The sequence below is a fragment of the Chelonia mydas genome, chromosome 12, assembly GCF_015237465.2.
Source record: "Chelonia mydas isolate rCheMyd1 chromosome 12, rCheMyd1.pri.v2, whole genome shotgun sequence".
Classification (NCBI taxonomy): Eukaryota; Metazoa; Chordata; order Testudines; family Cheloniidae; genus Chelonia; species Chelonia mydas.
Window position 1 is genome coordinate 1,886,331 of NC_051252.2, and position 26,018 is coordinate 1,912,348.

The following is a 26,018-nucleotide window of genomic DNA, read 5'->3' on the forward strand; positions in this document are numbered from 1 at the left end:
CCTTGAGCAAAATGGAAACAGAAAAACTGCAATCAGAGCGCGCCCACACAGAGCCTGAAGTGACAGGTGTGAATTAAACCCCACGGAGTTCTCTTGCTGCCAGTTTGCGAATGCCCCAGCCCTAGCTGTGGGCTGGCTACAGGCTCCCAATGCAGATTTCAGAGCGGGGGGACGAACATCACGGGATGAAGAAGGATCTTTTCCCTGTAACCCCCAGGCATCCCACAGGAGTTTCCTTCTCGGGAAGGATCTGAACAGAGGGAGCTGTGACTTTCCCTTCCCTCGCCAGGGGCTCAGGATTCAGCCAGGAGAGTTTTTGTCAGTTGTTCTGGGGGCCGGGCTAACCCCTGAGGCAGGCAGACATGGCCATGCCGGTCACAAGACAGTGACATACAGCGCGGCACATGAGCTCAGAGAGACCCGCCAGCCCCAGGTTTGCCTTGTTTTGATGTGCAAACTTCATCTTGCAACAGCAGCGAGAGGTGACCCCGCTCCCCAGGGGAGATCACTCTGCTGCTGAATGCCAGGTGCTTAATCCCAGAACCCCTCTGGGGGGGAAATGGCTCTCCACTGGCCACCTAGCCCCTCCCACCACCTGCCTGCAGGGCCTGTAGTCTCCCAGCTCCACCCCTCTGAGGCTGGGCTATATAGCTCAGGACACCGTTCCTATTGCTTCGGCAAGGGATGTCTGTCAGCCGGTGCCAGGCAAGGAGTGAACGCTCAAGGGACCGGGGCCCAGGAGGCACAGCTAGCGAGCTGCATGCCAGAGAACTGGAGAGCCAGAAATGGGCACACAGAACTATTGGTGGCTAGATAGGGATCAGCAGTCCCAGCCTCGCGCTGTGGCTAGCGAAGCTGGTTATTAAGCTGCCTCACTCTAATGAGGGATCTACGCATAAGGCCGAGCTCCCACGTTGCTCTGCCGGGCCTGGAGAACGTGACCAGCCACAGAGGTTTGCAATGCTCTCCTCAGAGAAGAAATGCAGGAATGAATGCAATGAGATCACTAACGGGTCCTGCTCTGGATCAGGGAGGCTCCCCAATCTCTGCCCCACTGTTGGGTAAAGGCACGTCTTTCACCTCCCAGCTCCACTGGACAGGAGATTTGGAGCCCTGTGGCCCTGCAGTGAGAGAGCCAGTGACCCATAGGCACCAAAGCAGCGGAGAGAAGGCAGCAAAGCTGGCTGTCACCACTTGGCCAGCCCACTCCCCTCTGTCACGCAGCATAGAGGGGAGCCAAAGTTGGTAGCCATCCTCCAGTGAGAGTAACACTGCACCTGCAGGACCGGCCCACAACATTTTGGAACCTGAGGTAGGGAGCTCAAATGACACCCCCTCGCCTGGGACAAAACTTTGAAAGGTCTCAATTCTGCCTTCTGCCAGTTCTACTCCTCTCATGGTGCTGTTCTGCTACCGACCCCGATAAAGGAGAACTCAACTTAAAATGCCTTGTTCAAAAATTTTAAGTAACACTTTACTTTCAAACACCTGAACAGCAAATGTAACGTTTCTTCTCTGCACAGTAAACACTGGCATTTTTATCTGTTTGAATAATCAAAGTGGGGCTTTCCGTGCCTTCTTGGCTGCAAAGATTTGAACTGCTTCCTGATGAAGGTCCACAGTCTGGGCCAGCTCATGCTCTGTTGAGATGGTTGCAAGGCCGACCAGCCTCTCCTGTGTCATTGTGGAGCGTAGATGTGTTTTTCTTAACTTCAGCTTGGAGAAGCTGCGTTCTCCACTGGCAACTGTTACAGGAAGTGTTAGAAGTATGTGCAGAGCAACAAAAGCATTTGGAAAGAGGGTGGTCATCTTATTTGTGCACATATATTCCAGAACAGCCTTTGGAGTTGATCCTGCTGAAATGTATCTTAAAAGGGCTTTCAGTTCATCACCTAAATCACTCGCATCAATATCGTGCATGTCATCATGTGTCAACAATGTCTCTAGTGCCCTGCATTGCTGCTGTAGGTCTTCTTCAGGTAGAGTGAGGAGTTTTGGAATATCCTACAACATCCCAAATATACTGCTGTGTTCCTTGAGCTGCATGAAACGTTCTTCAGCTGACTGTATTGCACAATCTAGCACCTGGTTAAAGAATTCAACTTTGAATTATTGTTTGGGGTCTCTTATGAGGCACGGGATAATCCCATAATCAAAATGTCTTCTTCGGTGACTCTTGTATTCTTGAATGGGTGGGAAAATAGCTTCAGTGTGGAGTTAGAATCATAGAATATCAGGGTTGGAAGGCACCTCAGGAGGTCATCTAGTCCAACCCCCTGCTCAAAGCAGGACCAATCCCCAATCAAATCATCCCAGCCAGGGCTTTGTCAAGCCTGACCTTAAAAACTTCTAAGGAAGGAGATTCTACCACCTCCCTAGGTAACGCATTCCAGTGTTTCACCACCCTCCTAGTGAAAATTTTTTTCCTAATATCCAACCTAAACCTCCCCCACTGCAACTTGAGACCATTACTCCTTGTCCTGTCCTCTTCTACCACTGAGAATAGTCTAGAAACATCCTCTCTGGAACCACCTCTCAGGTAGTTGAAAGCAGCTATCAAATCCCCCCTCATTCTTCTCTTCGCAGACTAAACAATCCCAGTTCCCTCAGCCTCTCCTCATAAGTCACGTGTTCCAGACCCCTCATCATTTTTGTTGCCCTTCGCTGGACTCTCTCCAATTTATCCACATCCTTCTTGTAGTGTGGGGCCCAAAACTGGACACAGTACTCCAGATGAGGCCTCACCAATGTCGAATAGAGGGGAACGATCACGTCCCTCGATCTGCTGGCTATGCCCCTACTTATACATCCCAAAATGCCATTGGCCTTCTTGGCAACAAGGGCACACTGCTGACTTTGACTCCCTCAGGGAACAGATGGCCAGGATCCCCTGGGGGACTAACATGAAGGGGAAGGGAGTCCAGGAGAGCTGGCTGTATTTCAAGGAATCCCTGTTGAGGTTACAGGGACAAACCATCCCGATGAGTCGAAAGAATAGTAAATATGGCAGGCGACCAGCTTGGCTTAATGGTGAAATCCTAGCGGATCTTAAACATAAAAAAGAAGCTTACAAGAAGTGGAAGGTTGGACATATGACCAGGGAAGAGTATAAAAATATTGCTCGGGCATGTAGGAAAGATATCAGGAGGGCCAAATCGCACCTGGAGCTGCAGCTAGCAAGAGATGTCAAGAGTAACAAAAAGGGTTTCTTCAGGTATGTTGGCAACAAGAAGAAAGCCAAGGAAAGTGTGGGCCCCTTACTGAATGAGGGAGGCAACCTAGTGACAGAGGATGTGGAAAAAGCTAATGTACTCAATGCTTTTTTTGCCTCTGTTTTCACTAACAAGGTCAGCTCCCAGACTGCTGCGCTGGGCATCACAAAATGGGGAAGAGATGGCCAGCCCTCTGTGGAGATAGAGGTGGTTAGGGACTATTTAGAAAAGCTGGACGTGCACAAGTCCATGGGGCCGGACGAGTTGCATCCGAGAGTGCTGAAGGAATTGGCGGCTGTGATTGCAGAGCCCTTGGCCATTATCTTTGAAAACTCGTGGCGAACGGGGGAAGTCCCGGATGACTGGAAAAAGGCTAATGTAGTGCCAATCTTTAAAAAAGGGAAGGAGGATGATCCTGGGAACTACAGGCCAGTCAGCCTCACCTCAGTCCCTGGAAAAATCATGGAGCAGGTCCTCAAAGAATCAATCCTGAAGCACTTACATGAGAGGAAAGTGATCAGGAACAGTCAGCATGGATTCACCAAGGGAAGGTCATGCCTGACTAATCTAGTCGCCTTTTATGATGAGATTACTGGTTCTGTGGATGAAGGGAAAGCAGTGGATGTATTGTTTCTTGACTTTAGCAAAGCTTTTGACACGGTCTCCCACAGTATTCTTGTCAGCAAGTTAAGGAAGTATGGGATGGATGAATGCACTATAAGGTGGGTAGAAAGCTGGCTAGATTGTCGGGCTCAACGGGTAGTGATCAATGGCTCCATGTCTAGTTGGCAGCCGGTGTCAAGTGGAGTGCCCCAGGGGTCGGTTTTGTTCAATGTCTTCATAAATGATCTGGAGGATGGTGTGGATTGCACTCTCAGCAAATTTGCGGATGATACTAAACTGGGAGGAGTGGTAGATACGCTGGAGGGGAGGGATAGGATACAGAAGGACCTAGACAAATTGGAGGATTGGGCCAAAAGAAATCTGATGAGGTTCAATAAGGATAAGTGCAGGGTCCTGCACTTAGGACGGAAGAACCCAATGCACCGCTACAGACTAGGGACCGAATGGCTAGGCAGCAGTTCTGCGGAAAAGGACCTAGGGGTGACAGTGGACGAGAAGCTGGATATGAGTCAGCAGTGTGCCCTTGTTGCCAAGAAGGCCAATGGCATTTTGGGATGTATAAGTAGGGGCATAGCGAGCAGATCGAGGGACGTGATCGTTCCCCTCTATTCGACACTGGTGAGGCCTCATCTGGAGTACTGTGTCCAGTTTTGGGCCCCACACTACAAGAAGGATGTGGATAAATTGGAGAGAGTCCAGCGAAGGGCAACAAAAATGATTAGGGGTCTAGAACACATGACTTATGAGGAGAGGCTGAGGGAGCTGGGATTGTTTAGTCTGCAGAAGAGAAGAATGAGGGGGGGATTTGATAGCTGCTTTCAACTACCTGAAAGGGGGTTCCAAAGAGGATGGCTCTAGACTGTTCTCAATGGTAGCAGATGACAGAACGAGGAGTAATGGTCTCAAGTTGCAATGCAATTAGATTGGATATTAGGAAAAATTTTTTCACTAAGAGGGTGGTGAAACACTGGAATGCGTTACCTAGGGAGGTGGTAGAATCTCCTTCCTTAGAAGTTTTTAAGGTCAGGCTTGACAAAGCCCTGGCTGGGATGATTTAACTGGGACTTGGTCCTGCTTCGAGCAGGGGGTTGGACTAGATGACCTTCTGGGGTCCCTTCCAACCCTGATATTCTATGATTCTATGACTCATATCCAGCTTCTCGTCCACTGTCACCCCTAGGTCCTTTTCCGCAGAACTGCTGCCGAGCCATTCGGTCCCTAGTCTGTAGCTGTGCATTGGGTTCTTCCGTCCTAAGTGCAGGACCCTGCACTTATCCTTATTGAACCTCATCAGATTTCTTTTGGCCCAATCCTCCAATTTGTCTAGGTCCCTCTGTATCCTATCCCTGCCCTCCAGCGTATCTACCACTCCTCCTAGTTTAGTATCATCCGCAAATTTGCTGAGAGTGCAATCCACACCATCCTCCAGATCATTTATGAAGATATTGAACAAAACCGGTCCCAGGACTGACCCCTGGGGCACTCCACTTGACACCGGCTGCCAACTAGACATGGAGCTATTGATCACTACCCGTTGAGCCCGACAATCTAGCCAACTTCCTACCCACCTTATAGTGCATTCATCCAGCCCATACTTCTTTAACTTGCTGACAAGAAAACTGTGGGAGACCATGTCAAAAGCTTTGCTAAAGTCAAGAAACAATACATCCACTGCTTTCCCTTCATCCACAGAACCAGTAATCGCATCATAGAAGGCGATTAGATTAGTCAGGCATGACCTTCCCTTGGTGAATCCATGCTGACTGTTCCTGATCACTTTCCTCTCGTGTAAGTGCTTCAGGATTGATTCCTTGAGGACCTGCTCCATGATTTTTCCGGGGACTGAGGTGAGGCTGACTGGCCTGTAGTTCCCAGGATCCTCCTCCTTCCCTTTTTTAAAGATGGGCACTACATTAGCCTTTTTCCAGTCATCTGGGACTTCCCCCGATCACCATGAGTTTTCAAAGATAATGGCCAATGGCTCTGCAATCACAGCCGCCAATTCCTTTAGCACTCTCGGATGCAACTCGTCCGGCCCCATGGACTTGTGCACGTCCAGCTTTTCTAAATAGTCCCTAACCACCTCTTTCTCCACAGAGGGCTGGCCATCTACTCCCCATGTTGTGATGCCCAGCGCAGCAGTCTGGGAGCTGTCCTTGTTAGTGAAGACAGAGGCAAAAAAAGCATTGAGCACATTAGCTTTTTCCACATCCTCTGTCACTAGGTTGCCTCCCTCATTCAGTACGGGGCCCACACTTGCCTTGGCTTTCTTCTTGTTGCCAACATACCTGAAGAAACCCTTTTTGTTACTCTTGACATCTCTTGCTAGCTGCAGCTCCAGTTCCTCTGCCAACTTCGGTGCACTCTTCAGAACGTTTTGAAATCCCCCATCTGACCAGTAAGACTGTAGGTATGACTTTGCTTTGTCCAGTTGTTCCATTGCTCCAGATATATCAAGGTCAACACCTTGGAGTCTCTTGCTTACAACATTTATTTCAAACAGTCTGTCATGCCACAACACTAAGCCACACAGAAACGTGAAGTTATGTATGTTTCTGGTGATTCCATTTCCCTCTGCCACTGTTCTCCCACTAACAGTTCCTGTCATACCATTATCCTCCATAATGGCAACAGTGACATCATCTATCTTTCCAATTTGGTGTTTGATAGGCTTTATCGCCTCCACTCGACTTTCCCATCCTATGGCACTCAGTGGTTTCAGTATCAGGCAGGATGTTCCCAGATGTTCTCTAGAAGCTGATGCTGCATCACTGACCACCAAGTTCAATGAATGAGAACTGCATGGGACAAAAAAAGCTCGAGGGTTTAACTCTCGGATCCGTGTCTGCACTCCTCTGTTCTTTCCTCTCATGTTGGCACCATTATCGTAGCCCTGACCTCTCATGTCAGCTATTGCAATTCCCGTATCTTCCAGCTTTTTAAGAAGCACATTGTCATACCAGCTCCTGTAGTATCATCAATGTCAATACATTCTGGAAAATGCTCTGACAGTCACCGTTGCAGGGACATTTTCACTAGATTCTGTTGTTGTTACAAAATGCACCATTAAAGTCATTTGTTCCATATGGCTGATGTCAGGTGTGCCGTCCAGAATAACAGAGTAATATCGTGCTGACTTCAGATCTGCCACAATCTTCTGTTTGACTTTTTTGTTGCCAGTAACTGCATGATCTCATTTTGAATTGTTTTTCCAAGGTAGTGGTGTGTGTACCACGACTTGGGTGGTGACTCTTCTTAGATGCTCCTGGAGAACAGCATCAAACTCAGCCATCAGCTCCGCAATTTTCAGGAAGTTTCCATTGTTTGGCACATACAGCTAATCTGCAGTGCCACGCAAGGCTAGGGTTTCGGTCGCAAGCATTGTCACAACGGCAATGAGCCTTTTCAGAACATTTTGCCAGTAAAGAGACTCCTGACGCAATCTTCTCTTGATGCTGATCATCTCTGGTGGCCTTTAACCTTAGTCTCATCTCCAGCTCTTTCCGCCTGTGGAATGCTCTCTGGTGATTTGCTGTCTTCTCATGGCATGCCAGATTTCTAGCCAGATTTTTCCAGTCCTTTGTTCCTGTAGAACCCAAGGTGGCTGGAACATTAGACTGGAAGAGTTTGCAACAAAACCAGTATGCAGCATCCTGGGTTTTGAGTACATAAGCCATGGCCTCTCCACTTTGTCACCATTGGGGATTTCACGCCAGTAACGTGCTGGATGGAAACTTCTATTTTCATTGTCTTTGGGGAACATGACGTTTTTCACTTGCTGTGGCCCATGCAGTACAAGGAAGTCCCTCAGGCTACTGCTCAAGCGGGTCCACAGTCCTGGATCCTCTGGACTCAAGGAACTAAACTCAGCAGCAGCCGTTTCTTGCACCTCCACCATACTCTTCTTTGATCTTCACTTTTCTTCAGGAATGTGCATGGCTACATCCACTTGAGATGGAGATATGGATGCTGCAGCAGCTGCCAGGTCACCTGCACTCTGACTGGAAGATCAGGCATCTCCTCACCACTCACATCCTCACTGGGGCCGGAAGGCTCACCGTGAACATTTGTGTCTATGTATCTCGGGAGAGCTACTTCCTGCTTAGATAGAAAAGCTTCCTTTGCTTTTTTTCTTTTTCTGAATGCTGCCCCAGGAGGGCGTATTCTTCTTTCACTCATGGCTGCTGTTCTGTGCCAGCTAGAGTGGCTCTCAACACTCAGTTGAAGGGGAGAAATAAGCAAGCTGGTAGCAGGGCCTGAGTGAGGGAAGATATCAGCGTCTTAGGGCCTAACTGGCTCCTACTACTCCAGTTGACGGCCTGCTCTCCTCAAGTGGGTTCAGGGAAGCAGCAGGACACAGGAAGCTCCCTGAGAAGCTGGGGCTAATCAGTCCAGGCTCCTGGGGGGCTAGAGAGGTACATAAGAAGCTCCTCCTCCTCCTCTCTCTCCCTGCAGCTCCTGCTGCCTTCTGTTATTCCCGCTCCCCTTTTCTCCTGCCTGCCTGTTCTGTCTCTTGTGCCCTCCTCCCTCCAGCACAGCACTCCCACATCTCTGTGCATCTCGAGTAGAGAGGATACAGATGCACCAGCAGCAGACACCATTTTCTACACTCTGGGTCCTCATGGCGCCCCCCCCGCCGCCCAGTCTGGCACCTGAGGCGGCCGCCTCAGTTCACCTCATGGTAAGGCCAGCCCTGCTGATTACTCCATTACCTGGCAGCGCTCTGCACCCTCAGTATCACAGTGTGGATGAGGCTCTTCGCTGCAAGCTTCAGCAACGTCTCCAAGAAGAGAAAACCAGGGCTGTGTATCCCGGGCTTGCAGGTGCAGGAAGGAAGCCGTGGCATTGCTGGGGCATGCACTGACTCCCTATTAGGCATTGGGGGTCATAGACTCCCCTGGTACAGGTGAGGAACAGTTGGGCAGCTGGGAGAGCTATATGGTCAATGTGACGCCCCCTGAAGATGCAGGGAGGGACGTGGCCGGACTCTTCGCGTAAGTCAAAGATCTGTGGAAATGGCAGTGCAGAGCCAGGCACTGTCCTTGTCCCTCTCCAGCACTGGCCGTGCAGTGATCTACTGTGGCTGGCCCCAGCCTCCTCTGCAGTGAGGGAAGCCCTAGAGCGGGTGTTACCACTACCCCAAGAAGGGAGAGTGAGTGCCCCTTTCTCCTCCCAGCCCAGCTGGCCATGCCCTCCCTGCCAGCCACCGTAGATCACTGCACGGCCAGCGCTGGAGAGGGACAAGGACAGTGCAGCTTCCTTCCTGCACCTGCAAGCCCGGGATACACAGCCCTGGTTTTTCCTTCTTGGAGACGTTGCTGAAGCTTGCAGCGAAGAGCCTCATCCGCTCTGTGACGCTGAGGGTGCAGAGCGCTGCCAGGTAATGGAGTAATCAGCCCTGACAGGCACTTGGCTTGACATTGAATTGCAGAGTACCAGAAGGCTGATCTGCCAGACGCCTGGCATGGAGGCTTAGCTATTATATAATCCAGGCGTTTCCTTTACTCGGTCCTTCATTCCTCTGGAGTACGTTGCCAATAATCAGCTTGTATTGCATGAGCACGTACAAACGGTCCATCTAAATGGGCATAGACTAGGGGCTCAGCACACCCTCTTAACACCAGCTGATGGTTACAAACATGTAAACCTGCCCCAAGGGCAGCATTCACGGGTGCTTCCTGGGCAGCCGGATCAGACCCACACCCCACAGGACTGATGTGCGTACAGAAGACGTCATGCAGCTGTTCACAATAGGAGAGCGAGAATGCTTTGCAGGGCTGAGACTGAGGGGCACCCAATGGCTGAGAGGGAAAGGACGGCCCAGGGGGTAGAGCAGCTGTGAGCTATCCAGGTTCAATTCCTGGTCCACCTCAAACATCCCGAGTGACCCTGCGCATGTCACTTAGCTTCTCTAGGCCTCGGTTCTCCATTATCTCGGAGGGTAAAAGCACCGGGGTGCAGGGGAATAAATCTATTACAGGCTGCACAGATACTACAGTGAAGGGCACCGGATAAGCACCACAGATGGAGATGAGACAGATGCAGTGACCGGACAGGGGCTATAGGGATCCTCAGGGGAGTGGGGCTGGGGAGAGTACACTGAGGGTGGGAGGAATTGAAGGGGGTGAAGAAGAGATGGGTGGGGGGACGTCATGTCAATCACATGTCACAGCTCACTGTACTTCGAGGCACTGCGGGTGGCAGACGTCCCAGTGCAGCTGAGGTGCCAATGGCTCAGAGCCAGGGAGTGCCCAGCACACAGGACAGCCATGCGGGGGGACAGAGAGGCCAAGTGGCCCGCGTGGACAGGTGAGCAGCTCTGAGAGGTGAAAACAAAGCCAAGGAGCATATGAGAACTAGGAGAGCTTGCTGGGAAGGCAGTGCTGGGAGGAGAGGGTGGGTACGAGGCAGGCTGGGGGTCGGGAAGGAGACAGCATCTGCCATGAAGGATCAGTCTCAGTATGTTTTCATTAAACAAGTGGTAGAAATTTCTCCAGCCACCTGCCCTATTCAATGGAAGCCCCGCGCATTCCTAGGGCCTTTACACAGCACCTTCCTCCTGCTCAGCAAAACCCCTGAGGCAGACGCCTCCCCTCTCCTCTGGAAACGCTGCCCGGCAGCGCCCCACAAGAGCCGGCATGCTGTGCTGAGACTCAGCACTTACCAGCATCCGCCTGCCTGCCTCTCTCTTGCACACGCGCGTGCACACTCACACGCATTACCTGAGTTGTGTATTGATCTGCAAGGCTTTGGCCAGCATCTTGGCTCCAGTGTCGCCAATGGTGTTCCCACTGATGTCGAGCGTGCTGAGGCTGGTGTTACTGCCCAGCGCATTCAGCAGGACGTTGGTTCCCAATTTCAGTCGCGATTCGGCCACGGACAGGGACTGAAGAGGCTGGAAGACAAATGCCAGAGGGAGAAATGATCAGGTGCTGGTGCTGCAGGGGCCCTAGGGCTCTACCAGGAAGCAGGTTTCAGAGTAACAGCCGTGTTAGTCTGTATCCGCAGAAAGAACAGGAGGACTTGTGGCACCTTAGAGACTAACAAATTTATTTGAGCATAAGCTTTCGTGAGCTGCATCCGATGAAGTGAGCTGTAGCTCACGAAACCTTATGCTCAAATATATGTGTTAGTCTCTAAGATGCCACAAGTCCTCCTTTTCTTTTTACCAGGAAGCAGGTCGCCCTCCCCCGCATCTAACTACACAGACTGGGCCACCTGCGTAATGGGACCAGCTGGGAAATCCCTGCCCCCCAGAGTGCCGTGTGCGGCTCACGAGCTCTTTGCCCTCTCTGGGCTGGGTCCGTGTGCTGTGCTCTAGCTCTGTTGGCCTGCAGTCCTTGGCAGCCAGTCAGTGCAGGGACAAGCTAATGAATACAAAGCTAGGGCCAGGCCAAGGCTCATAGATGGGGTGGGACATGGAGGGAGGCACCTGGAAGCGGTTTGCATGAGGCCAGGAGCCGGCGAGAGGCCTGCAGGTAGCCCTGCCCAAGAGCCCTCTGCTCAGGAGCTCCAGCGTTCTCTATGCTTGGGGAATGGACAAAGCCAAAGCAGAGCTGCCCTTGGACAAAGACACCGAGGGGCAAGGAGAGGGGAATTTGTGCGCCCTCTTCCCTGTTCCAGTGTCCCTGTGCCAGGGGAAAGGATGGTGAAGTAAGCCCTGCTCTGCCACTGACTCATGTGTGACCCTGGGTGAGTCACTTAGCCTCTCTGTGCCTCAGGTTCCCATCTGTATTGTGGGGCACTAGGCATGCCCTGCTTCCCCAGAGTACAGCGAGGGTGAACCCACTCCTGATTGTGAGGCACTCAGATACTCCTGTGATGGGGGCCAGACAAGTATAGACGGACAGACAGACATCATTTGGCCCTACCACAGGCAGAAAAGCTGCAAGAGCCGGGGGAGGAAAGCAGAGACGACAACACAGGGCAGGTCTGAGCCACTCCTGGCCTCTCGATCCCGCTGTACCTCGGCAGGAGGAGGGGGCAATCCGAGAGGATAAAGCTGTCGTTTACCTACTAACAGCCTGGTAATCACATTAACAGGAAAGGCCTGTTTAATGGGATTTGGGCTGCATAGACCTTTTCCGCCTGTGGCAGGAATTCTGTAATGCACCAGTGGGTTTTCTCCTTTAAAGGAGACCTGCAAAGATTAAACAACATCAGTGCCCTTGCCCCTTTTGTGTCTCTTTCACAGGGGATAGGCCTGAAAGGGGTTTCTTCAAATTAGAAATTCAGGTCCGGCCTAGCCTCTATTCCCTGGAAGACGCTATGGATGCCCGGAGGACTAGCAGGCTGACAAGGAGGAGTAACAAAAGTGAAATCTAAGCAGCTGAGGCCGGGCTAACTACAGAGTGAGGGTGTCACAGGGCAGGTTACGTCGGTCTCACTGTGTAAGTGTCTACACTAGCATTGCCACCTGTCCGGGTTATACCCAGACAGGCCGGGTTTTGGCTTCTGCATCCGGGTGCCATTTAGGATTGCCAGGTGCCCAGTTTTCGATGCTAATTTGCACCTGAACCAAAAGTCCAGTTATGGCGGGGTTGGGGGAAGCACCAGGTCATTAACCCACTGCCTGGCCTAGATGAATCTTCATTGCCTTTTCAATGCCCTGAGAAGAGGTCCTAAAAAGACTAGGCCCTTCCAAACAGGTGACATTTTCAGAAGCCCAGTTTCAGAGTAGTAGCCGTGTTAGTCTGTATTCGCAAAAAGAAAAGGAGGACTTGTGGCACCTTAGAGACTAACACATTTATTTGAGCATACGCTTCCGTGAGCTACAGCTCACTTCATCGGATGCATTCAGTGGAAAATACAATGGGGAGATTTATATACACAGAGAACATGAAACAATGGGTGTTACCATACACACTGTAACCAGAGTGATCAGGTAAGGTGAGCTATTACCAGCAGGAGAGCGGGGGGGGGGGGGGAGAAAACCTTTTGTAGTGATAATCATAGAATATCAGGGTTGGAAGGGACCTCAGGAGGTCATCTAGTCCAACCCCTGCTCAAAGCAGGACCAATCCCCAACTAAATCATCCCAGCCAGGGCTTTGTCAAGCCTGATCTTGAAAACCTCTCAGGAAAGAGATTCCACCACCTCCCTAGGTAATGCATTCCAGTGTTTCATCACCCTCCTAGTGAAAAAGTTTTTCCTAATATCCAACCTAAACCTCCCCCACTGCAACTTGAGACCATTACTCCTTGTTCTGTCATCAGAACACTGAGCTACCACTGAGAACAGTCTAGATCCATCCTCTTTGGATCCACCTTTCAGGTAGTTGAAAGCAGCTATCAAATCCCCCCTCATTCTTCTCTTCCATAGACTAAACATCCCCAGTTCCCTCAGCCTCTCCTCATAACTCATGTGTTCCAGTCCCCTCATCATTTTTGTTGCCCTCCACTGGACTCTTTCCAATTTTTCCACATCCTTCTTGTAGTGTGGGGCCCAAAACTGGACACAGTACTCCAGATGAGGCCTCACCAATGTAAAATAGAGGGGAACGATCACGTCCCTCGATCTGCTGGCAATGCCCCTACTTATACCTCCCAAAATGCCATTGGCCTTCTTGGCAACAAGGTCACACTGTTGACTCATATCCAGCTTCTCGTCTACTGTAACCCCTAGGTCCTTTTCTGCAGAACTGCTGCTGAGCCATTCGGTCCCTAGTCTGTAGCGGTGCATGGGGTTCTTCCGTCCTAAGTGCAGGACTCTGCACTTGTCCTTGTTGAACCTCATCAGATTTCTTTTGGCCCAATCCTCTAATTTGTCTAGGGCCCTCTGTATCCTATCCCTCTCCTCCGAGGCGGGGGGGGGGGTGGATAAACATGGGGAAATAGTTTTACTTTGTGTAATGACCCATCCACTCCCAGTCTCTATTCAAGCCTAAGTTAATTGTATCCAGTTTGCAAATTAATTCCAATTCAGCAGTCTCTTGTTGGAGTCTGTTTTTGAAGTCTTTTTGTTGTAATATTGCGACTTTTAGGTCTATAATCAAGTGACCAGAGAGACTGAAGTGTTCTCCGACTGGTTTATGAATGTTATAATTCTTGACATCTGATTTGTGTCCATTTATTCTTTTACATAGAGACTGTCCAGTTTGACCAATGTACACGGCAGAGGGGCATCACCTTTGTTCTGGGCTGTTATCCATCCCCCTACGTACAACACACATCTCTCCTGCTCCCTCAGCTGTTGATTCCTTTCCTATATTCTCCCAAACACAGAGAGAAAAGCATTTGTTTCTCAGTCCAACCATTCCCTTCAGATTAACACCAGCCACAGAGGGAGAGACTCCATGGAAGAGAGAGACAGCAACTCCCCCATGTTCTGCATCTGAACTGAAACACAAAATGGCCAGTTGTCTCACAGCTGGCCTGGGGATTCTGAAATGAAGAGTAATAATTCAGAGGAAACAGCGCGAATGATTCAGTTATGGGGCTCCGGGCAGGCACCGCAGCAAGCACTTACGCAGTCGTCTTCCTGCGTGAGCTGAACAATCCGGTGGAGAACGTCGGCCAGATTGTCCCTGCAGAGGAGATACAGAGGGGTTATCTGTGTTTCCCCATCGCACAGCAGAGCCTGACGTGGGCTCAAGTCAGCACCAAGGGGGAAGTGTTCCATTGCGGCTGCACATTACTCTGACCGCACGGCTCACCTATGCACCTCCCTCTCTCCTGCAAGCCACCAGCCTTTCCCTAGTGGCAGTCAGCCTGTGGCAATGAGCACTTCCCCGAGAGGCCGCAACATTCTCAGAGATATTCAATTACACCTCCCTGTTGGCTGGCCTAAGAGGGGGTGACCACACTGCAGTGTCCCTGCCCCTGAGACCCCAGCGCCTCTGCATTATGTCAACTGGGCGGTAACCCAAGAACATAGGACTGGCAGGGATGGCCATGGAATCCAGTCCTCTGCTAATCACAGGCAACCCCGTCAGATCATCCCCTTCATAAATGTATCAAGGTCCCATCTTCAAACTAGTTGGGTCCTTTGCACCACTACTCCTGCTGGGTGAGGTGCTGCAACAGCCTCCCCTCTGATGGTAAGAAACCTTCTAATTTCCAGCCTAAATGTACACCTGGCCAGTTTATCCTGGTTCCAACATTGTCCTTTAGCTTAAACAGCTCTTCTCCCCCGTCCCACCCCTCTCAATATTTACAGAGAGCAATCAGCCCATCTCTCATGGCTAAGCAAGCCAAGCTCTTTTAGTTTCCTCTCACAACAGGCTCTCTCCAGTCCCCTGATCACCCCAGAAGCCTCTCTCTGCACCTGGTTCCAGTCTGAATTCAGGCAGCAAGAGCTCATCCCTAAACCTGCATCGGGCTGAGTACTGAGGCAAACACCGCAGGCCTTTGGGACTCATGATAGTCCATGGAAATTCAGTACCGCTGTGACTGGACTGGAGGTGGTGGAATCCCTGTCACTGGAAGTGTTTAAGAACAGATTGGCCAAAGCCCTCTCAGGGCTGGTCTAGGTTTCCTTGGCCCTGCCTTAGCACAGGGGGCTGGCCTGGCTGACTTCCAGGTCTGTTCCAGCCCCACATTTCTAGGAGATGATTCCATGGCTTTGATACTGTTGATTTACAAGAGCATTATAATTTAAAGGGCCAGTACACACAAAGCCAAATGGTGATTAACAACGCAAAGCTACAGTCTGAGCGGTCATTGCAGTAAATAAATGTAATCTGACTACCTGCAACATACCTAGTGTGTATAAAAATTGGGGATTAGGCCCAGGCCTGTTAAAGTTCACTTCATTACATGCATGAGTCACATGACACTTACTTGGATTTGATGTTAAAATTCTTTCCTAAGGAGACGTGCCTAATGGATTTGCTTCGGCCAATCGCCAGCACCAACGTGACCATGTCAGCATCAAAGCCTACAAAACACAAAAGCAGCAATGACAATCCGTGACCAGTGTCTGACTGCCAATGCCCCAAGGACACTTGGCATGAACAGGGAGGAGAGGAGTTAGACGTGGCAACTGCCGGCCACACCTGCAGCAGGAGGGTTGTGAGAAAAGCCCAGATTTTGCTATCGTAGCACCAGATGCTGCTAAACCTTATGCTGAGGGGCGCATCCCTACCTGAACAGGCCCACGGAGATGGACAAACTACTCAGTCTGGCCCTTGGCCACCTTCAGGGCACCACAGCCTTGGCAGATGGTGACTCGCTGGCCCGAGGAGGGTAGTGCCCTTGCAGAGTGGATGGGTATGTGGGGGATCCTGGTGGGCTATTCCCCCAGGCAGCTTGACCAATCCCAGGCTCTGCTTTCAGACGGCCATGTTTCTCCAGGGCAGGTTGTTAAGCTCCTGTGTGGAGTGGAGAGAGCCAGCAGAACAATCCTGCCTCTGCTCCTCCCAGGGCACCTGGCTGAACAGACGGAATAAAGCCTGGGGGAGGGGGGGCATAATCATGCATGGGGGGGCTGCTTGGCAGCTGGGAGCATTCCTGGCTGCTGACAGAGGGGCCTACAGTGCCAGTTCTCTCCCAGTGCTTCCCCTCCTGGCTTGAAGTGAAATGAGATGATGCTTCTGACTGCAGGGAAGGGATCTACAACCCAGGAGATCAGGCCCCCCGCCTTGGCCGCCAGACACGCACTGTTACTTAGCTCAGAGAGGGCTGTCTGCTCAAGAAGGTGGGCTCTGACAACGGAAGCATGGCGGGGTGGCACAGGAGCCCTCAGAGTACCAAGAAGCAGGGCTTGCCCACGGGGAAAGCTGTCTGCCTCCCCGCCCAAAACAGAATCCCTTAAACACCAACAAACAGCAGCCAGCCAGAATTCAGATACAGAAAATACAGCCAAAGCAACTGCCTTGTGACAAGCCCAGCAGGGTTCTACGCGTTCCCTCCACAGGCATGTCGAGTGGTAAAGCCAGTCAGCCCCAGTCACCACGCTACTCGCCCAAGTCCCATTAGCAGGTCAAGAGATGCAGAGACTTGGGAAATCTTCCATCAGAAACAATAAAAAGGGAAGTGCCACAGGGAATTTTGAGAAGGGAGTTCCCAGAGCAGTGCAGGAACCACAAGAAATTCTGCCATGTCAAAAATGGTTTTTGTTCCTAATTGAAACAAAACCGAAGAATTAAGAAATCTGCCGAGAAATGAAATTTAAAAAAAACCCATGAACTTGGGGTCAATGGAAACCTTTGCTTTTGATTTCATTAAAAAACCCAAAGCATTTGGAGAATGTCAAAAATTCCATTGAAATTGACATGTTCCCACAGATAGTTTCTATTTCAGCCAAATGGCATTTTCTGATGGAAAAATGCTCCATCGGGACAAAACGTGCCAGGTCTAGCTACAACGCAGCTACAGCATGCCAGCCAGCCAGCCACTTGCCGCTCCTTGTACCCGTTACTGACAAGTGCTAATAGGGGCAGAAGAGAAGCACCAAACAAAAGCAATGGAGTCTTGGAGTAATGGAAGAAGTACGCCATGGAAACGGGGAAGCATGCCTACGAATAGCGATACAAAGAAGCAAGGGCAGGGATGGCAGCAATACCGTATATAACGGGGTGTGCAAACTGCGGCCCACTGGCCACATCCAGCCCGCGTGCCAATTTAATCTGGCCCTCGAGCTCCCACGGGGGGGCGGGGTGTGGGGTTCACCATGCTCCAACCGGGGAGCGGGGTCCGCGGCTGCTCCGTGCGCACGTGCTGCAGCTCTGCGCAGCTCCCAGAAGCAGCAGCGTGTCTCCCCGCTGGCACCTACGTTTAGGGGCAGCCAGGGGGCTCCGCGTGCTGCCCCCGCCCCAAGCGCCATCCCCACACCTCCCATTGGCCAGGAACTGCGGCCAATGGGAGCTGCAGGCGCGGCGCCTGAGGAAGGGGCAATGCGCAGCAGAGCCACCTGGCCATGCCTTGGGCTACGAGCCGGAGGGGGGACATGCCGCTGCTTCCGGGAGCTGCTTGAGGTAAGCGCTGTCCACAGCCTGCGCCTGAACCCTTCCGCACCTGAACCCCCTGTCCCAGCCCTGATCCCCCTCCAACCCTCTGAACCTCAGTCCTAGCATGGAGCACCCTCCTGCACCCCAAACCCCTCATCCCCACCCCACAGCCTGCACCTCTAGCTGGAGCCCTCACCACCACTCCCTGCACCTCAACCCCTGCCCCAGCCCTGATCCCCCTCCCACCCTCCAAACCCCTCAGTCCCAGTCTGGAGCCCCCTCCTGCACCCCAAACCTCCCAGCCCCACGCCAGAGCCCTCATCCAACCCCCCCAAGCCCCTGCCCCAGCCCGAAGCCCCCTCCTGTACCCTGAACTCCTCATTTCTAGCCCCACCCCAGAGCCCACACCCCCAGCCAGAGCCCTCACCCCCTCCTGCACCCAAATCCCAATTTCATGAGCATTCATGGCCCGTCATAAAATTTCCATATCCAGATATGGCCCTCGGGCCAAAAAGTTTGTCCACCCCTGGTATATAACCACACATGGCACCTCAGAGAGCCTCAGTTAGTCACCCCTCATCAAAACAAGTCTCATCTTTTAAATGGTTATTTCAACAACAATTGATGGGATCTTGACCTCCTCAGTCACTGTTCTGGCAGGGGACTTATCTTGGCTTCTGTAGAATGGCAGCACACAGCCTCGTGCCAAGGTTAAGAGGAAAAGACACTTCCAGCCACGGTGACAAAGCTCACTGTAAGTCAAAGAAACTATGTACCTACCATTGTCTGATAAATCCAAATTCCTAATTGAATTGGCATCAAAAATCAGATCTTGGATCACCTGGGCACCTGCCGATCTCAACTTTAAATGAAAGACAAAACAGAACAAGAGTAAAGGGAACATTCGGATTTTCACAACCAAGAACATGACAGTTGGGAAAGTCGAGTCAGCGCTTAGTGCCCCTGGGATCATCCTGCAATAAAAGCAAACATTCTAACCCAGAACCCCACCATGAACTGCCTGCAGATTTTTCGCACAGCGTGCCCCGGGCTCAGGTTAGAACCAAAGCCACCACTGCCAGCACAGGGCAGAGACACAGCATGTGGAGGAAGGAATAAATAAAAACCCTTTGCACTTTTCAGCCATGGGGCACAAAGCTGTCGCCAAAGGTGGGTGGGCATTATTATAGATGGGGAAACTGAGGCCTAGAGGCCCAGGAAATCCAGGGGAGTTAGGTGCCTAACTATCTTTGAGGAGCTGGACCAGAGAGATTCATGGTAACTTTCCAAAAAGCAGTTTAGGAGCGACCGAGGAGCCATTTTCAAAAGTCCTTCAGGAGCCTAAATCCCAGTGACTTTCAATGGGAATTAGGGTGCCTAAACCACCTAGGTGCTTTTCAAACTTTGACCCTGTGTGACGGGCCTAAGGTGGCTGCAGCAGAGCTGAGACATTAACCCCAATCTGACTCCCACTCCCGTTAGCGCAGCCAGGATCCTCATTCCCATCAGCCTCCGAAGGCGCTGGGGGGAAATCGTGAACACTGCAGAAGTGCTAGGAAACCCTCAGAAAGAGGCCCACAGACGGGAGGGAAGGTGGGAGAGGCTCGGGATCGCAGGACCTGCCATGGGAGTGCCCATTTGTAATCAGAATACGTAGCTGCAGTGCTCCCCAGCCTGGTGCCAGCGCCGGGCAGTGCTCAGAAGCAGCAGAAAACTGGCTCAGCCCTGGCTATCTCACAGGCACTGCAGGAGGGGCTCCTTTCAGACAGTTAACTCTGTTCATGTCAGTGGGCTTACACAGGATGATGCTCTCCCCCCTGGCTTGGCTTCTGCCCAGGCACTCCTCGTAAATGCCTAGATCGGAACATCCGCGTAACAATTAAACTACTCGATAATGGGCTGAAAATTCGGCCTTGGTGGAAGGCTGCAAGTCCATGAAGTCCTACTGCTCTGCCCAGCCTCTGTGCTCTGGTGGGTGAGCTACACTTACTGCCCGGCCCCGGGAGTTCTTCACCCGGGGCCGTGGGGCTCAGATGCAGTGTCATGGTTTAGCTGGAACTCAGCTGTCGCTCCGCTTTACTGGGTCACGTGCCATGTCCTCACCTCGCAGCTACTGAGGTCCAGGTGCAGGTCACTGATCTGAGAGTTATACGCCAACCCCTGCAGCAAGGCCCTGCAATGAACCAGAAAGTAACCAGCGTTTCGAGAGGCTGTGAACCCAGCACTCACATCAGCAGGCAGAGGGAGCTGGATATGCTGCCAGCCTCCCCATGGAAACACCCCCGGGAACAGTCAGTGACTCCCCTCTCACTCACCCTGCAGGGCAGGGTGCACACTGGGGCTACAACATGGGGTCACTTGGGGCAGCTGGGGGTAGAAGCAGCCTTGGCTCTTGCTCCCTGGCCCTGCAGCCCCTCTGGAACACTGCAGGGTGCTAGGAGAACCAAAGGTGCATCCCACCAGCCGCCCTAGCTATCCTAGGTTCTCCCCTGCCATCCACCAGCATGACACCTGAGCGCCTTCTGCGGCTAATCCACAGCACCTGCAATGGCCCTGCTGGACTCCAGGGAGTCTCTGTCACCACTCCCGTCTGGGGTCACACTACGGGCCCCCGCTGCCCCTTGACACAAGTACAGTTCAGTTCCTTTGTCTCGTGCACGCTCACTCGCCCTGTTGTCAGCAGGACTGAAGGGGCTGGGGAAAGGACAGGCAGTGCTGAATGATGGGGGAGGGTGAATCAGACTGGAACCAGCGGCGGCCTGCACTTGGATGTCTGGGGAACTCCCTGCCCCAGAGGAGGCTGCTAGATGTATTAGCTGGGCTTAATAAATAGGGATTTACTAAATCAATAGCCTGTTATCGGCTAAGCCCCTCTGACTGTGGTTTCAGGCAGGTTATCTCCGGCCCAAGTAACTCGGATCCTACACACTCCCCGCCCAGGACCAGCTCTAGGCACCAGCAAAGCAAGCACATCCGTGGGGCGGCACAATTCCAGGGGCAGCATTCCAGCCACCCTTTTTTTTTTTTTTAAAACCACACAGACTTGGGGCGGCAAAAAACCTAGAGCCGGCCCTGGCACCCCCCGACTGCAAACCACAGCAATTTAATCCTCTAAGACTCCCCAGGACACCCGCAGCTTTGGTTTTCCCACCCGCTGTCTACATACATGTGTGCAACCAGCAACCAGAAGGCGCCCTCTCGAGGACCTTGCTATTCGCACCTGTGTTCATTTGCAGAGTACAGGCTGAGCATCACTAGGGCTGAGATGTTAGATTTACAGCGGTGACTAGCCTCCGTCCCCAGTTACGGGTGCCGAGCCCTTGCAATTCTGTCCCTAAGTGCGTTGGAAAACAGGCCCCTTACCTTACGGCCTCTGGCGGCAGCTTGGTACACGCCAGGCCGACGTATCGGAGGGCAGCCGCCTTGCTGAAAAACAGTTTGATGGCCGGAGGGACATCTCTCAGCTTTCTAAAACAAACAGAAGAGGCATCGGACCCCAGCATATCATCTCAGCCCCCTTTCTGCCATTTCAATTAACCCCAACTCAGCCATGGCCTCTGTCGACAGTAACACGGCCTGGACACCAGCCCCAAATCACAGAGTCCGTCGGTTTGGAGCTAGGGTTGCCAGGTGTCCAGTTTTGGACCGGAACACCCGGTCGAAAAGGGATCCTGGCAGCTCCGGGCAGCACTGCTGCCAGCAGATCGAGGGAAGTGATTATTCCCCTCTATTTGGCATTGGTGAGGCCACATCTGGAGTACCGTGTCCAGTTTTGGGGGCTCCCCTACAGAAGGGATGTGGACAAATTGGAGAGAGTCCAGCGGGAGGGCAACAAAAATGATCAGGGGGCTGGGGCACATGACTTATGAGGAGAGGCTGAGGGAACTGGGGTTATTTAGTCTGTAGAAGAGAAGAGTGAGGGGGGATTTGATAGCAGCCTTTAACTGCCTGAAGGGTGGTTCCAAAGACAATGGAGGTCACATGTTCTCAGTGGTAGCTGATGAGAGAACAAGGAGCAATGGTCTCAAGTTGCAGTGGGGGAGCTCTAGGTTGGATATTAGGAAACACTAGTTCACTAGGAGGGTGCTGAAGCACTGGAATGGGTTACCTAGAGAGGTGGTAGAATCTCCATCCTTAGAGGTTTTCAAGGCCCAGTTTGATAAAGGCTTGGCTGGGATGGTTTAGTTGGTGTTGGTCCTGGCCCTGGCCCTAATTTGAGCAGGGGGTTGGGCTAGATGAAGGTCTCCTGAGGTCTCTTCCAACCCTAATTTTCCATGATTCTAAGTCCAGCTGGGAGCACAGCAGGGCTAAGGCAGGCTCCCTGCCTGCCGTGGCTCCACGCTGCTCCCAGAAGCAGTGGCATGTCTCCCCTGCGGCTCTTATGCCTAGGGGTAGCCAGGGGGCTCTGCGCACTGTCCCCCCCCCCCTCCCCCAAGCACCAGCTCCACAGCACCCATTGGCCAGGAACCACAGCCAATGGGAGCTGCAGAGGTGGCGCCTGCGGACAGGGCAGCACACAGTGGTGCCTGGCCGTGCCTCTGTGTAGAAGCCGGAGGGGGTACATGCAGCTACTTCTGGGAGCTGTCTGAGGTAAGCACTGCCTGGAGCCTGTCCCCCTCACTGCCTCCCACGTCCCAACCCCCTGTCCCAGCCCCGATCCCCCTCCCACCCTCTGAACCCCTCAGTCCCATCCCAGAGCACCCTCCTGCATCCCAAATCCCTCATCCCCAGTCCCACCCCAGAGCCTGCACCCCAAGCTGGAGCCCTCACCCCACCCCCAAGCCCCAACCCCCTGCCCCAATCCCCCTCCCATACCCTGAACCCCTCATTTCTGGCCCCACTCCAGAACCCACATCCCCAGCTCAGAGCCTGTACCCCCTCCCATACCCGAACTCCCTGCCTCAGCCTGAGACCCCTCCCATACTCTGAAACCCTCAGCTCCACCCCCCAGCTGAAGCCCCCTCCTGCACCCCAAATCCCTCATCCCTGGCCCCAACCCAGAGCCCACAACCCCAGCTGGAGCCCTCACCCTGTCCCGCATCCCAACTCACAGCCTCAGCCTGGAGCATCCTCCCACACCCTGAACTCCTCATTTCTGGCCTCAACCTAGAGCTTGCTCCCCAAGCCAGAGCCCTCACCCCCTCCCGCACCCAAACCCCCTGCCCCAGCTGTGACAAAGTCCTTCCTCTACCTTGGTGGGTCTTGCACTTATTGGCCAAGGATTTGCTCGCCTTGGAGCTCCACGGCAGCCCTCAGGTTGGCTGTTTTCATGAACCCACAGTCCAGGTCGACTCCTCCTGTGTCTGACCAGGAGTTGGGAGGTTTGGAGGGAACCCGGGCCCGCCCTCTACTCCGGGTTCCAGCCCAGGGCCCTGTGGAATGCAGCTGTCTAGAGTGCCTCCTGGAACAGCTGGGCGACAGCTACAACTCCCTGGGCTATTTCCCCATGGCCTCCTCCCAACACCTTCTTTATCCTCACCATAGGACCTTCCTCCTGGTGTCTGATAATGCTTGTACACCTCAGCCCTCCAACAGTCCACGTTCTCACTCTCAGTTCCTAGTGCCTCTTGCTCCCAGCTCCTTACACGTGCACCACAAACTGAAGTGAGCTCCTTTTTAAACCCAGGTGCCCTGATTAGCCTGCCTTAATTGATTCTAGCAGCTTCTTGATTGGCTGCAGGTGTTCTAATCAGCCTGTCATCTTAATGGTCTCCAGAAGGTTCCTGATTGTTCTGGAACCTTCCTTGTTATCTTACCCAGGGAAAAGGGACATACTTAATCTGGGGCTAATATATCTGCCTTCTATTACTCTCCTATAGCCATCTGGCCCGACCCTGTCACACAGCCCAGTGAAAATAAGCGAGTTAGTGAAGGTGGATGGAGTGAGCGGAGGTAGGGCCTCAGAGAAGGGGCGGGCCCTTGGAGGAGGGATGGGGCAAGGGTGTTCGGTTTTGTGCAAGTAGAAAGTTGGCAACCCTATTTGGAGCATCTGCAAAACAGTGCTACACTGGCAGCATTCCGAGCTGCTAGGGCTTGAGAGAACCCTTGAGACCAGCCAATCTGCCCTCCAGCACAGCACAGCCCAGCCCAGAGATCCTTAGCCAGTGACTTCTGCACCAAGCCCAGACCAGCTGGCTAAGCGACAGCAGGTCTTAGAAAGACATCAATCTTCATTTTAAAATGGCAGTGACAGAGAAGTCTGCACATCTTCCATGTGTTTTTGGACCAATGGAAAAAAACAGGTACAATTCAAGTGACTTTTAAAATTGTCTAAGAAACCGAGTTAACAAAATAAATGACCTTATGAACAACCAGAAAATATACTTCAAGTGAAAAAACTATAAATGGACTTCTTTGCAAAGAAATTGTAAGTTTTCTTACAAGAAAAGCCACAAACTGTCTGGAAAGGAAGAGTAGATTGAATTACTTGCCTCAGTGAAATTAAATGCCCAGAGAATTGCTGTGCCTGTGGTCATGATGACTGGGGCTTGCTCACCTGTGACTCCCCCTGCCGGTGCTTTGGAGGCACAGCCAGGCAGGTCTGCATCTTTTAAAAGTCACTTGAATTGTAACTGATTTTTTTCCCATTGGTCCAAAAACACACGGAAGATGTGCAGATTTTTATTTCTGTGGGCCAAACCATGTAGAAATGTAAATGTCAGAGCTAGAAAAGCTCTGCAAGGGGTATGGGTCCCTCAGGAAATTGTACTCTAGTCATTCATTCTTCTGGGCATTGCATTCTATTGTTCCCTCTTACAGTGATAGAGATCGGTGTCTCCACCCACAGGTGAGACGCAGAAGACTGGGCCAACCCTGCAGCCACTCTGCCTCCAGCCTTGTTCTCTGTCTGCTCCCTCTACCAGCCCCTTTGGTTTCCCTGGGATTCCCCCTACCATTACTCCCTCTAGGTCTTCTTTTTCTGGAGCTTCTCATGAAGTAAAGTTGTCATTATGGGTTCTTATCTAAGTAATGTATTTAATTTTGATGAATTTATTAAGTGTTAATTAATGCACTGTGGGAGTCCCCCTTCAGCCCTCTGTATAAATTGATCCTCTTCTTTCCATATGTTTTGCCCATAGGGTTTTCGGCAGCCCTAGGTCAGCCAGCAATAACACCTGCGCCTTTGCAATGGGGTGAAGGAAGGGGACCATGAGATCCCTATTTATGTGATTTGCAATAAGTGTTATCATTACTCAGGGTACCAAAAGTATTTAAATGATAAGTGCCTTGTAGAATCCCAAAGCAAGCTCATTTTCATTTCTCATATAATAATCTCATATACAGTATACACATTTTTCATTAATTCTATGAGTTGATATTATTATTATAATTAATTATTAACTAGGTTACTGGTTTTTTTCAGTGTGGAAAAGTGTGTGCTAAATGTTCGCCTTAAAAATAAATAAATCGAATTCCCTGGGTGCGCACCCTAATGAAATGTGCTGGGCACGCCTATGAAGCAGGCCCCCTGCCTCAGGTGCAGCTCCCATTGGCGGCGCTGGCCACTAGACTGGGAGCCTGCCGGCCAATGGGCTGGAGGTGGGGGGGAGGCAAAGGGGGAGATTGTAGGGAGCTCTGGAGCAGGGGAGGCCGTGGGGGAGGGGAGTTGTCTGGCACAAAGGGGAGGGCTCTCTGGTGAGGGGTGACAGGGGCACAGAGGCCATTGGGGCCCTCTCAGGGGGGGCAGAGGGTTGTGGGGGTCTTTGGATGGAGCCAGCCACAGCCTGGGTCTGCTCTGTGGGGGGGTGTTGCTATAGCCCCCTCAGGAAGCCCCCTCTGTACTGTGTATTTTATGCCAGCCCTGGGGTGCCCATCGAGGCTCCTTTCCCCCACCCCCAGCTCCATCTGTCTGTCCCCACAATCCCCTGGCTGCGTCTGTCGGACAGTGACAGACTCCTGCTGCTCTCTCTGCCTGCGGCTCCCTTTCCCCCACGCCCTGGAGGCACAGCCAGGCAGCTCTGGCGTCGGCCCCTGCAGCTCCCATTGGCGGGGGTTTCTGGCCTAGGGGCTGGGAGCCGGTCAGCGCTGGGGCCTCTCCACAGCAGGCGGTGACTCCGGGGACAGGGAGCTGCTTGTGGGGCACCACGGGCCCATATAACTCTGCCTATGGCTGGGTGAGTCAGCAGTGTGCCCTTGTTGCCAAGAAGGCTAACGGCATATTGGGCTGTATAAGTAGGAGCGTTGCCAGCAGATCGAAGGACGTGATTATTCCCCTCTATTCAGCATTGGTGAGGCCACACCTGGAGTATTGCGTCCAGTTTTGGTCCCCCCACTACAGAAGGGATGTGAACAAA

At 52.2% G+C, this 26,018-nt stretch overlaps 1 protein-coding gene across 7 annotated transcripts in view; it reads right to left on the bottom strand.

The window, feature by feature from the left end:
- The window catches only part of CARMIL2 (capping protein regulator and myosin 1 linker 2), a 146,580-nt gene that overhangs the window by 67,487 nt on the left and 53,075 nt on the right, over positions 1–26,018 (bottom strand). For all 7 annotated transcript variants that reach the window (XR_006285127.1, XR_006285128.1, XM_037877427.2 and 4 more), the window contains 6 exons: positions 21,088–21,192; positions 19,828–19,897; positions 18,505–18,586; positions 15,617–15,713; positions 14,304–14,361; positions 10,559–10,731 (listed from right to left, as the gene is read on the bottom strand). Coding sequence is in view for 5 of the 7 variants with exons in the window: in XM_037877427.2 (XP_037733355.1) it covers positions 10,559–10,731; positions 14,304–14,361; positions 15,617–15,713; positions 18,505–18,586; positions 19,828–19,897; positions 21,088–21,192 (585 nt within the window). In the remaining 2 variants the exon portion in view is untranslated. The remainder of the gene's footprint in view (positions 1–10,558; positions 10,732–14,303; positions 14,362–15,616; positions 15,714–18,504; positions 18,587–19,827; positions 19,898–21,087; positions 21,193–26,018) is intronic.